At 43.7% G+C, this 13,870-nt stretch overlaps 1 protein-coding gene across 2 annotated transcripts in view; it reads left to right on the top strand.

Annotated features, from left to right (window-relative positions):
• The window catches only part of F13B (coagulation factor XIII B chain), a 286,489-nt gene that overhangs the window by 22,133 nt on the left and 250,486 nt on the right, over nt 1-13,870 (top strand). For both annotated transcript variants that reach the window (XM_086955282.1, XM_086955274.1), the window contains exon 3: nt 10,271-10,447. In XM_086955282.1, the coding sequence (XP_086811408.1) occupies nt 10,271-10,447 (177 nt within the window). The remainder of the gene's footprint in view (nt 1-10,270; nt 10,448-13,870) is intronic.

Raw genomic sequence — 13,870 nt, 5'->3', positions numbered from 1 at the left:
CTTCCCCAAACTGAGACATTGTGCCACCAAAACAGCTCTGTCACAAAATCAATTCCTTTAAAAACGTCAAAACAGTGCGGCATGGCAGCACATATCCTCGTACTTCTCACCAACCACACAATGCTTTATTTCCATTCCAACACCACATGCAATGTATGTGCACATCTCACAATGCAGCACCATGAACATACCTTGACAACTAGCCTGCCACTGCACAATAAGCCTTTCGTTATTTTAAATCACCCTTGCTCTACTCAATGTCAGCCACAACACATCATACAGATCAGCATTACAACACACACCACTGCTTCCAACACTGCACCACAAAATACAACCCATTGCCTCACACTACAGATAAACTGTAATTCACACTACTGCCACACACATGTGGTCAGCCTATGAAAAATGAAAAATCAAACCCTACATTGCATGTAATAACCATTGACAATCTATAGAATCACATGGCACACCCCAAAATTGAAAACCATCATCGCTTAATAATAACCAGTAAAACGCATCCTTGCCACACAATAACACAACACTTTTGATCCACAACTCCACACCAACTAGACCTCCCTACCCTTAAAGGCATGAATTGACCCTCAGCCATCCACAATCACTCTTTTATGCCATACAATGCTTACTGGCCCACCAGGTAAATCAAAACATGCCTAATACACCCACAAAAACTAACATATGCCACCCCCAAGCCAAATTCACTCACCATGTAAAGTAATACAACCAAAACACCAGAATCCCTCATTCTAACTATACCACACCTCTTTCGTTCAAGTCATACAGTATACCCCACAGGACAACTGCACACTTTCCTACTCAAACCACATGTTGGCTTACCATACCACATAACCACGCATACTAACCACCTGGCAAATAAACTACATACTGCAATATATGACAACACAGAGAAAACAAAACCACATACCATCACAACAACAACAGTTTGCTTACATTGATTTGATTTTCACCACCACCGAGGTCAACGAAAACAAAATACATGAATTATTAATATACACTTTAAAACAATTTTAAAAAACTCTTTAAAAACTTGAACAAATTATGACAAACAGATTTATCAGGAGCCGACTTGCATCACATAATTAAACCTTGAGAGGAAGAGACATATCTAAAACAAATGGGCTTTATGACCCAACACTGGGCCTCTACCTGGTTCAGGTTTGGGCAGACTGACACAACATGAGGTAAATCTTGCACTCCTCCATTACACAAATCACAGATACCTGATATAGGTATATTCCATCTGGAGGTATAAACTTTAAACCGCAATAGAAGAATGCACCACCGTTCTCTGTGATCTAGCTGAAAGTGTAGATATAGCTTGGGAGATTTATATTCTATGCTTTTTACATATTGATCATAGGTTTGTATTTGCGAACAGCGTTCTACATCCAATTTGAAGCTTATATTTGGTGTCAAGTTCTGTAGAAAGAGCTTCAAATGTGCTGGTGTCCAGGATTGTAATAGTGCTACTGTGCAGTGAGACACATTAAGAGCTATATTAAGATTCTGAATAAAAGTGTACTGCGATGACTCATCTCTGAACTTCTCCAATTTCAAAATGTGCCTTAGAGATCTTGAGTTGGTGTGTAAAAGATTATATAACCATCTTAATATGTTGGAAATGGATCTAGCATATATATACTGGCTAAAGAACCCATCCCTTCTCTGCTGCTCAGATCCGCCAGAAGCCATATCAATGGTTATTTAACTAGCCCCACAATGTATGCAGCTCCACAGCATAGAAGACACCGAGCCCACAGAGCACCACAACACACAATAGCAAGTAGAGGTATACAAGCACAACTCATCAGAAGCATATGCTTGACACAACATTAGGGGACCCATTAGGATGACGGGCGCCATCCCATTGTGGAAAGGGACCGCCCGCCATAAGGGCGGGGGTCCCATGGGGGAAATTAGGATGCGCCCGCCACAGTGGCAGGCGGATCCTGTATTTTTACCATTGAGGCAGGCGGTGCTGAAAGCACCGTCCGCCGCAATGGTAAAAATACATGTTATTTCACCACTGGTCTCTAAGCGCTTATTAGCAAAAGAATGGGTCACTAGCGTAAAAGGGTCTAGTGGCAGCGGGAACGGCACTTAAGCCGATGCTAATGTCTGTCTGAACATGTAGGTCTTTAAAAGCTTTCTAAAGGAGAGCAGAACCGATTCCTTTCACAGGTTCTCCGGTAGATCATTTCAGATCTGAGGAAGGAGGACTGAGAAAGCTCAGCCCCCTTTGGTTTTAAGATTATACCTAGGAGAGGCTAGCCAAAAGGCCTCGGAAGAGTGTAGAGCTCTACCGGGCACATACTTTTCCACTCGATCTTGTATATATTTTGGTGCAATCCCATTAATAGCCTTATGGGCAATACAAAGACTCTTAAATTGCACACGCTGTTCAACAAGCAGCCAGTGCATTTTATGTAGTAATGGAGTGGCTTACGTTCTCCTGGGGAGTTAAAATGAGCCTAGCCTAATCATTTTGCACAACTTACAATCTCCTAAGGAGCTTCTGGGGAATGCCCAAATAGAGGGCATTACCATAGTCGAGCCGAGAGATGACAGTGGTGGAGACAATGGCTTGTAATGCAGAAGTAGAGAGGAGAGGCACAAGTCTTCTCAATTGCCTAAGTAGGCCCGTGCAGATGCCCACGACCGAAGAAACCTGGGCAGCCACAGACAAATCCGATTCAATTTTCAATCCCAGGCTTTTTACAACTGGCCCCGTAATTGGGACCACACCCAGTTCAGGAGGCCAAAAAAGATCACACCAAGGGCTATTTTGAGTTGGAATAATGAGCACCTCGCTTTTATCCGGGTTGACTTTGAGGGAATTGGCTGCCATCCAGTTAACAGTAAACCTAAGTATGTTGTGCATTTCAAAGCACAACATGACAGGCCCCGCGCGGTGCCTGCTACGTTGTTCTTGTAATGCAGGGGGGGTACCATAGGTACCCCACATGTGCACCTCCCACCACCCCGGAATCCCTGGGGGCCCGCAACGGGCCCCGCAGGTAGACTCTGCATGCCTATCCGTGGCAACATTGGAAAATGCCCATTGTAATATGGCTGGCGGTGTCTGATAGACACCGCCACCATATAGAACCCTTTACCGCCCCAGTCGAAAAGCGGCAGATGGTCTTTCCATCCGCCACGGACACCCCAGCCATGATAATATGGCGGTTGGTCATTCCAGCATGGATGGTGGGCAGATTGCCCCAGTCAGTCCGGCAGTGGCTACCGCCGGCCTGGCGGGGGCGATCCGCTCGCCATCCTAATGGATCCCTTGGCTATTATACCCTACAATAATGAGCAGAGCGACTCACTATATAAAGATTGAAGACCAGGACGCACAACACAGGCCATGCAAATAGCACAGCAAACATAACTGTTGCACATCAGATTACTTACACCATGAGGCAGTGCAACGCACACCATACACAGCGAATATACTACTTATATATGAACCCACTACACATCAAGTCATATACAGCATAGGGCAACACATCATGTCCCACACACCACATGGATAAAATGCTAACTCCTACTTACTTCACCATTCATCATTCTACAAAGACACACTGCAAGTTACACACCAGGGCCTAGTCACAAACTGCACTTTGTAGTACCTCATAGGAACTAATGTTAAAATAAATTCAATTAAGTAAAGTATTTAAACATGTAAATACAATGTATTTAATGTAAAAAGGTCAACAAATAAAAAGTCATTATTTTTTCATTTTAAAATATTTTATTAACTATTTTCAATTTAAAAATTAAAGTGACATTAATATTTATTCAAAATAATTAAACTAATTGAATGCTATACATTCGTTTTAATGATTGTTAATACATATTAAGGTAAAATTACTTTCCTTTAGGTGGGATTTTTTTAATTTATAGTTCCCAAAAATAATTTTAGTTTAATTTAATACATTCAAAATAATTACAGTTCGAATTAAATATAATGTTATTAATGATCTAATTGTATTACAAAATTCTGCATTCAAAATACATATTTAAATGTGATACTCACTAATATGTAACATGAAATACATTTTTCAAATTCTTTAAATTGTTGAATAAACGTTTGGCCCTGGTGGCCAAGAACGCCACCTAGGTGTGGAAAAATTGCTAGTAGTAACTTCACACTCGTAAATAAACCTTCAGCCCCTTAATTCGAGGGCCGGAGATATGTAAATCTGCACTTTGTAAACATTTCACATAAATCGTGAATAGCCAAAAGTATGACATTTACCACAGAGTGTAAGAATGAACTTACTAATGCAAATGTACTCATCTCCACATTTACCTTTGTCAGCAGCCCCTGCCATCTTAACCAACCCCATTGATCGCCAGCAGACACGCCTGTACATTAGAGAAAATCAGTCAGGAAGTAATTACTGGGATGTGATGTATTTCGGGACCAGTGCAATCAGCGAGTTGAACGGCGCCTAGAAGCGTGCTTCGTGAAGTGTGTTGAATGTATGTTATCGACTCAGATTTCTCTCGAGGGCCGTCTGGTTTCGAAGGCACCGGCCCAGGGGCGTAGCTAGAGATTGTGGTGCCCGGGGCTATCCCTCAGGTTGCCGCCCCCCTGTGCTGTGGAAAATGGACGGCGAGCACTTGAAAGAGGTCCGAGAGACACGTAGTATTGCCGCTAATAGTTACCACGATCAATCATGCAAGTTACATGCACATTGCACATACATGACACGGTCCAAGGCAACACAGTTGAATACACACCGGTGACCAGCAGTACAAAGGCGAACACACAGACAGCATGATCTATCTGGGGACTCAGAAAAACTGCATGTGACATCCATCAGAGAGCTGCGTGAACGATTACCTGATAATCCCCTCAGCACAATGCAAACATGCATATACATGACACTGTTCAGGGATCCATCATCTACAGCTGACATTAAATGACTAAACATCGTGGTTCCCCCCATTATAGCAGTGGGGACGTGCACAAACGTGATGTGCTCTGACTTGAGGTACAATAATGCAATGACGAACTCAGAACAGCATGAACTACTGAGGGGGGGGTGGGGTGGTACACATATAGCCTGGCCTTAGAACAGAGTCACACCAGTCTCAACAGACAGACCCACTCCATTGCAGCCAGAGAGTTTCTGCCAAACTCCTAGTGCCTACTGCTTGGTGCCGCTCTAAGTTGCAGTGTGTGCAACAGCTAAGTTCAATTCAAGTCAAGGGAGATTTCTAAGATCTGTCTATCTTGTCACCAACCTAGCATAAGCCTGCATTAAGTGAGTCTGACTGGTGGCCCACCACAGCAGAAAATGCCTCAATGGTAAAGAAAACGAGAAAATAACATACTGGGACCCATGTTCATGGATGCTTGTATCCTTTTAGGCGCCAACCATCACGTGTGGTATTAGGGGGCAAAACCGCTATTTGCATAATTTTCAACACGCTTGCTGGGTGGACTTACCGGTCTGCTCCTTTCCTTTCGTTCCTGTCTTCAGACGTTTCAAACAAACTGCTGTGGAGATACCTGTGATGCACTGTAGAAGTTCCTCTTGGGTTGGCCGTGGTCCTCCACTAGACCCTGGGACGGACCCACCTCTTCAAAAAGGTTTTGAATTGGGGTCATCAGGCTCTGTGTAGTCCCATCCTCGGCGCTGCACCTGTACAAAGTGTGGAGGCCGGCTAGTGGTCATATGTGTAATAATGGCATATGGCTCTCGTTGTCGCTGTGCCAAGGATGCTGCCCAGAGTGCCTCAGGAGAAGGTGGGAGTGGGGAGTGCAGGATTTCCCTTGAGAAAGAAAGGGCTGAATCAGCCTAGTAGTCAGTGTGTCATGGGGTCTGGGGCAAGAAATGGAATGACCCCCCTTCCCAAGCTGTTTGAACGAAAAAATACAGGAATAACCATGATGCAGAGGGCTCCTCGGGTCTCTGGGCCACAGGCACTACCGGAAGCTACGCCCCTCAGCTCAATGAGCACGAAAAGGGCATTTTTGGAGACAGCCACTCTGACGCGATGGATTTAGAGGTGTCCAAAATGTGTCCAGGACGGTTGGATCCTTGCCCGTTTTTTTTGAAGTTCCCATAAGACAAGTTTAGCCACAAGTAATCTAAAATAAAATATTTGCATAGCTAGTGGTCATCTGACATGCATCTTTCTCTCCTGGGTCTATGGTGGACACCCTGATAGAGTAAGAAGGGGCAAAACGTGGGAGGACCTGCAACATGATGTGTACTGGGCACCCAAATGAGGCCCACTTCAAACAAAAACCACCGCAGGCGCTATCGGCCAGCATTGTGTGCATGTGGTGCGGTGCCCTAACCCACCTCACCCATCAGGATGCAGAGCTGCAGCGGAAAGGCACCTGAAATCAAACACAGAAATGCAAAATAAAGCGGTGTATGCTAAATAAGAACACGCCCCCATGTTTCCATGACACGATGAGGGCAGAGCACATCTCCCTTAACACCCTTGACACCAATCCATGCAGTGTCAGCACGAGAGCACATCTCCCTGCCCTTCACTTTGGGAGGTGTCGGAACACATCCATCTTGCTCTCCCTACACCCTGGGCATGCAGCAGTACGGAACACATCCACCTTGTCCCCCCTAAGCCGCATTGCCTGGCGTGTCCACCTCACCCTACTGTACGGCAGTGCCACAACACACCCCCCTACATTTCCCTTAGTGCCTGCAGTTCCAATCCACACATCCTTCCTTGCTCCCCCTACCCTAAATCATGTATGCTAAATATATCCGATGCCCTCTATGACAGCGTGTGCAGTGCCAGGACAGGCCAGGCCGCTGCCTTTGTGTATTGCACTGTTTGGACAGGCCGCTGTCTTTCCTCCTGTATTGCACTGTTTGCTACCTCATGTATTTTGTTTGCTCACAATTGTCACTTTTACCTCATGTAACTTATCGTCTGCTTTTGTAATTTTGTTCATTTGTAATTTTCTGTTCCTATTGTGAAGCGCTCTGACGCCTTCGGGTAAAGTCCGCGCTATATGAAAACGAATAAATAAATAAAAAAATAAAAAATAAATGTGCCTTTGCTCTCAAGACACAGCGATACAGAGAAAACACAGCGCCTTTGTCTCCATCCCCCAGCGCCTGCATTGCATAACAGCTCTTGTTCTCACTTCTGACAGTGCAGAGCAACATCTCACCTTTTATTTTCCCTCTACTGCCATAGCTGTCAATGTTTCAGATTGCGATGTGTGACATTTTCATAACTTTAGTGAAATTATGAGTGACATTTCACGACTACGAGTGACACTTTCTCGCAAGCGAAAAGCATGCAATAAAGAGGAGGGAAACTACTAAATATCAGAAATTACAGTCATTTGGGCAACATAAATCGCTAATTAATTCTTGAAACTGTGCAGAGCATCAGAAATTTAAAAGCACTAATCCTAGTTATGAGGGGCCTCTGGAGGGTGACGTGAGTCGTGACGACCCCCCACACGATGAGAGAGAGCTGGGAGCCCTAGCAAAACACCACAGTAAGTCATTGAAAATAAACCGTCTCAGACATATTATGTACAAATACTTGCACCATTTATAAATTAAGCACCGTGTACATTATGTGTACAATGTGTCCACGTAAAAAACTCTCAACTCAAGTACACAATTAATTAGTTAGATTATCTGACTGATCTAGCTGCAGACTATCGCTGACACTGACTCATTGAATTATAATTGAATAATAAGTTAATTACTTACAGGCCGAGTGGGTCACGCCCAGCTACTAGTGCTTTCAATGACCGACGGTGCCCACCATTATAAATCTAAGAAGGATTGAGACAGAGCAGCCATGCATGCAGATTACTGTCTGAAATAAATGAAAGGATCAGATCTTGCATCGTCCGATGCGGATGACCGACGATACCGCAGCTGAGCCCTGGCCCCTCAGCCAGCAAATTAATGTTAACTATTATAAACTAAAACTACTTAATACAGGTGCGCAACGGTGCCCCGCTACCAGGGCTAAAATTCACGGACTAACTGCAGTGCACTGTGTGTGAGACTCTCTGTGTGACACGAACACCAATACCACTAAAAGTCAGTGGCAGAATGCAGGCTGCCTGGCCAATGAACTTACTTGTCTGTAGTGGCGTCTCACAATACTCTGGCAGCTGGCACTAGTGTCTCACGCTCTCTGAGTGAGCCGGGCGTGTCAGGGCCGCACATCACTGCAGGCAGCTCTCTCCCAGGCCTCTCTCATGCGAGGCCATGATTATTAACACGGAGAGCTGGCGTCCGAGATCGAACGCGGCAGTGAAAGCGGTGCAAGATCACAGGCCCCTGCTTTCCCTCCGGCTGATGATATATCCGGTTCTCTGTCTCCTCTCTTACCTGCCTTTACTCTGGTGCAGTGTGAGGCCTATCACCGTTAGTTAGTCACAGTTCTCGAGTGCGCAACGCCAGGCGCCAAGACCGGACGCACCTCTTTTTGCTCCCCAGGCCGCCATCCAATAGGCCAATACTACTACAGTAGACGCCCCTAAAATACTGCCACCTGCGGCGGACCGCCCCTCCCGCCCCCCCCTTAGCTACGCCGGTGCACCGGCCTTTACTTTCCGGGTTCTTAGAACCAGGGACGTTTTTACAATGCTCAAGAGTTTGTTGGTTTCTTGCTGCCCGTATTCAGGAAACAATGACCGCAAATTCCCCTGGAGAGATGCGCATTGTTTTCAGAGCCGCGCTGTTATTGCGCGCTGCACGCATGGGCACCTCCCGGGTCAGATTTCTTTTATATTGTTAAAGCGTCCACAGGCCCTTCGAATGTGAATCCACTGCTCGGCTTTGTCGGGCGCCTGTTCCTGCAGCCTGGCTTTCTCCCAGAATTATGACGATGTGTTTAAAAGTTCTCAGAAAATAACGCTGTGCCTCTTCGAAAGAGCATATGAACAACAAGAATGAAACGAACTGCTGCACGCGCACCAGCGCGAGACAACGCAAAAACGATCCCGTTCCCCAGGTTCAGGCGTGAGTAGTGCACGAAGTTGGAGAGCTCGAGACACCGCCGTGAGCGTGCACGTAAGCAGGGGAGGATCGCCGGAGAAGACATGGAGCCTGATGCAGAGATTGACATGCTGCGGAGGGAGAGTGACACGCGGAAAGAGCCAGGTGAGTGGGGGTGTGTGGTATTGGTGGGGGAATGTGTGTGTGCATGTGTCTGAGTGTGCTGCTTAGCTGTGTGGGGTGGGGGGGGGGGGGGGTCTGTGCGCTCCTGTGTGTGTGTGTGTGTGCGCGTGATTGAGAGGCGAGAGGCTGCCTTGCTGTGCACAGTTGGAGCAAGAGATGTGCACGGCTGGGGGGGCGGGGCCAGGGGGCACGTCCACGAGGTGTAATCGGCGCTCGTGGCCAGATCTAGGTCGCTTCACAGGCAACTTGGCAGCAATAGGTCTACGAGACCTAAAAATGGGGTACTACTGCATACGGTAACAAGTTAAAATGTTGTCCAGGTTAAAAAGAATCTAGGAATACAATTTGATCTACCATTCCCTTGACTTCCATCATAGACATTTTTGATTTATCTAGCTTGCTGTATTGTGTATTACATTTTCCTTGAACGGTACCAAGATAAAATTGGGCATAAACCTGATTCACGTTTTTATGGTAAACCGCATGTAAAACTGTCAGCCATTATGCCCAGCCAATGGTGGCAAAATTTGCATGTAAGAAACGTGCCAAACTTCACACAAGTAGTTTTGCATGTTTTCTGCCAGATTTATACAGGCACAAACCTTTGGTAAAGACCAGGAAAAAGGTTATTTTGACTGTCTTATTTACCTTCCGATTTAGCACAGTACTCTGAATGAACGCGTATGTGGAAGCATGCAAATACAATAAGAGTACATGCTGCCTTTATGTACCATAAATTCCATTATCTCACTGTATCCAATAGAAGCACTTATTGTTTGGGTTGAATGAATACAAAGATTCCTAAGTCTCCATCCTAGATAAAAGCAACACGAGAAAAAGATGTGTACTGTTGGAATGTCTGAAAATTTGGTAATTGGTCTGATAAAATCAAAATTTAAATATAGCATTAATTGTACATTCCCACGTTGCAGGGTATGTATGAGAGATGTATGTAAGATCTTACAATATATTTTAGTAATTGCCCTGTGGATGGCAGCATATTACTTCATTGGAGAAAAAAAAACGTTGGTGTGTCCTAAATTTGTTTTTACTAATATCAATGTGCATATTATTTTTCCTTTCAGAACTAACATGCTCAGATTTACGCACTATAGAACATGGAGATTTTTATCCCAAAAAGAAATCATATGTTGATGGGGATGTGGTGAAATTTTCATGTGGGGAAAATTATTTTTTGAATGGATCAGAACTAATTCAGTGCTATTACTTTGGATGGTCGCCTGATCCTCCACATTGTGAAGGTAAGTGATCTCTGAAAGCATCCATATTACCAATAGAAGTAGGAATTAGAGGTAGGCATAACTGGCGTAATGTTGTCTAGCATAATTACTCCTAATTATGCATAATTGTATGAGAAGCGTAGTCCAGCATTTAGTGCTATTTTCTTTGTGCAAAATGCACTCTTGTGTCCCAAATAGCCCAGAGGATGCATTTTGTTCTAAGTAAATAGCACTAAATGCTACAGGATAGCGTTGTTGCTGTGCTCCTGTTGTTGGAAATGTACGCCAAAGTGCTCGTTATAACCAAGCTGGCGTAATTGCATGGTTTCGGTAATTTTGCAACACAAGAGTATAGCCTTATAGCCCGCCGTAGAGGGCTATACCAGCTATTAAAGGCCCTCTCCAGCGTTAAAGGCCCCGAGCCGAAGGCGAGGGCCTTTAACAAGGGAGAGGGACTTTAATAGCGGTATAGCCCATCTACGAAGGGCTATAAGGCTATTAGAACATTCTGTCACTAGAGGACAGAATGTTCTACCAAAAAAAACAAAGCCTTTTGGAAGCGTGAGGGGATTGGCTCCCTGAAGCCTTTGTTCACAGCCAGAGCCGTGAACAAAGAAACATTGGAATGTTGGAGCTTCAGGCTTATACCAGCCATTATAAGCCCAGAGCAGTCAATTGTTTTCAATGGAGCTCCCAACATTCCAATGTTCTAATAGTGCATAATAACTGAAAACACTCCAATTTAACCGTTGTACATAACATTTCTCCCAGTTCTCGTAGGAATCATGCTATATGTAATCTGCACATCATTGATCCTTAAAACAGTGATGTTGCTGTACACTATCATACCTCTAACAGGTAGAGGTTGATAGGAGGCTGTTTCCATGGACTGCCTGGCAAGTATTGGCTGCTAGATTAACCGGCTATATGGTTGGGTTTGTCATGAATCATTGTTTAATAATATGGCAAACCTTTGAGTTTGTAGTAAATATTACTTAAAGAGAAATACAATCGGCAATCGCTCCAATAAAAAGCCCCACATTCAATGTCTGTGTCGTTATTAAGAGCTGCTTTGTTTTCGATCTCCCTTTTCTTATTTCTAGGTTTTTCGGGTCAATTATGAGACTGGCAACCCTAATTATTATCTCTGAACACAGAAAAAAGACAGTTTCACTGGATTACTTCCTTAATGAAATTAATTTAATGCCAAAAGAAATAATGCTTATAGTGTGACCAGTTACAAAACTTTCTTTACAAACGTGATCCTGGTTGTATCCAAAATGCACACAATTGTTGTGCTTAGGGTTTTAAAGACATTTTATTATAGCATAGGACCGGATAGCACTTGGGTGGCTTAGAATCACCCAGCATTTTCTCAGCGATGGAATTTTTGGCAATCGGGATTAGTGATTTGGAAAAAATATGTCACCTGAATTTTGAGGCTAGATTAAAGGACTGCATCAGGATTATGAAGAATCTGAACAACTAATGCTTATCTCTGATTGATTGTTCTAATGTAGGTGAAAGGATCCTTTGCCCATTGTCTGCAGGTTGAAATATGTGTTTAGGACAGTACATTTACAGTCTGTGCGGCATTTTTCATGTGTATGGGACTGTCGGGGGGCTGGAAGAGTGTTCAGATACCTGGAATGACACCAAATTTTGGTGAGGGGAGCAAATAGGCAGGGGATGGTTCTGCCAGCAGACCAAATGCATAATAATCCTACTTAAGGCACAGATTTTTACAAAACGAACAATGTTCTATTTGGTAGCGGCAGGGTATGGGTGGTTGGTTACATATCATTTTTACCTGCCAGTTGTTGGAACAGTTTTGGCAAAAGGACTTTGCTGGTCTCAGTCCAGGCAAATATAGACCCGGAGACGGGATGGCACTTTGGGGCATATTAGCAGGAACCTTGTCAAAAATATCGCCTTTTTAGCGACAGGAAACTGCCGCTTAAACGGCGGTAATGGGCTTGCTAATAGGCGTTATAGAATTCCAATAGAAGCCCAGGTTAGATGTGCAGGACATCTAACCTGGGCTTTTATTGGAATTCTATAAGGCATATTAGCAAGCCCATTATCGCCGTTTAAGCGGCAGTTTCCTGCCGCTAAAGCGGCGATAATTTTAACAAGGTTCTTGCTAATATGCCCCAATGTTAGTAAGAATCGGGGTTCAGGTATCGGCATGTGGGGCCACCTGTTTATATCAATCACCTCAATAATTGCTCATTCATTGATTTTACATAATTGGAAATCATCCAAGATTCCATTATTCAAAGAGTGGCTGAATAAAATGCTTAGGACGTAAAAATCTGAGGTGGCATGTGCAAGATGTGTGGGGGGTCAAAAAAGATTTAAAGCCTCATGGCAGTTTATAGATTCACCAGAAGAATTAGGCCCCAACTTGTCAGCAACACCCCTGGTGGCTCCATGAGGGATACTCAGAGATATTTTCACATTACTCGTGCTTTTGCAAGGGGGGCTATCTGGCTTTTCTTGTTATTGGTTTAAAAGCGGTATCCTAAGAGGTAAGAATTATTTTTTCCTCATAACGGGGTATGTCAGACCTAAATGGTCGGGGTGTCTAGTTCATTGCAATAATGCAATGAACTCGACACCCCGAGTGCTCACGCTTGTTAGTAGGACAACAATTTTGAAGCAATTAAGTATTTGCAAAGGCGGCGGAGTTTCACGGGGCATGGTACTTTATTGATTTTTTTTAATATCTTTATTGCGTTTTATTTTTTCAGATACGAACAACACAAGCAGTGGTATATATAACACTTATAGCAGAAGTAATGTTACTATGTTACCGTGTAACATAAAGCCGGGTATTTCCATCGTTCAGTCATAGCGAGTTCTGCATCTTCAGCACAGGATTTGGTGTACATGTGTAAATTAACATTGGCATTGACTGCCTACGTACACTGTCATCTCTAATTATAGAACATGATGTGTCCTCCATGGCACTTTATTGATGGCTGTTAATATAACTGTGCTGTATATATTTGTACACCATTACTTTCACAAAGCAACTTGGGAGGGGGAGACCTAAATTGGCACGTGGACACTTCATTGCTTGCTGTATGATATTTCAGCATTACTGTTTTGAACAGATCGATTGTCCTAAACTATGTTATGGTTTGTTTATTTGCACATGAGCTTGGTAGAATCAAATGCTATTTTGTATAATATTTTTCTGGTATGTTTCTTATTTGTAATTAAATTGAAAGTCTGCTCAATAAAAAAAAGATACAAAAAAGAACAATGTTCTATTTGGTTTGACATATTTTCACATTTTTATTAACATTGAAATATGAAATTTTTCTTAAGGCACTCGATTCACTGCCATGCAGGATTCTGGAATAATCCTCAATTTTCTCAGAATTACAGTGTAATAGTTTTCAAGGATGGCATTTTGAGATCTCCTTAAAATCCTAG

This window comes from Lissotriton vulgaris, chromosome 1_1, assembly GCF_964263255.1.
Source record: "Lissotriton vulgaris chromosome 1_1, aLisVul1.2, whole genome shotgun sequence".
Classification (NCBI taxonomy): Eukaryota; Metazoa; Chordata; class Amphibia; order Caudata; family Salamandridae; genus Lissotriton; species Lissotriton vulgaris.
This window is presented reverse-complemented; position numbering and strand designations above follow the sequence as displayed.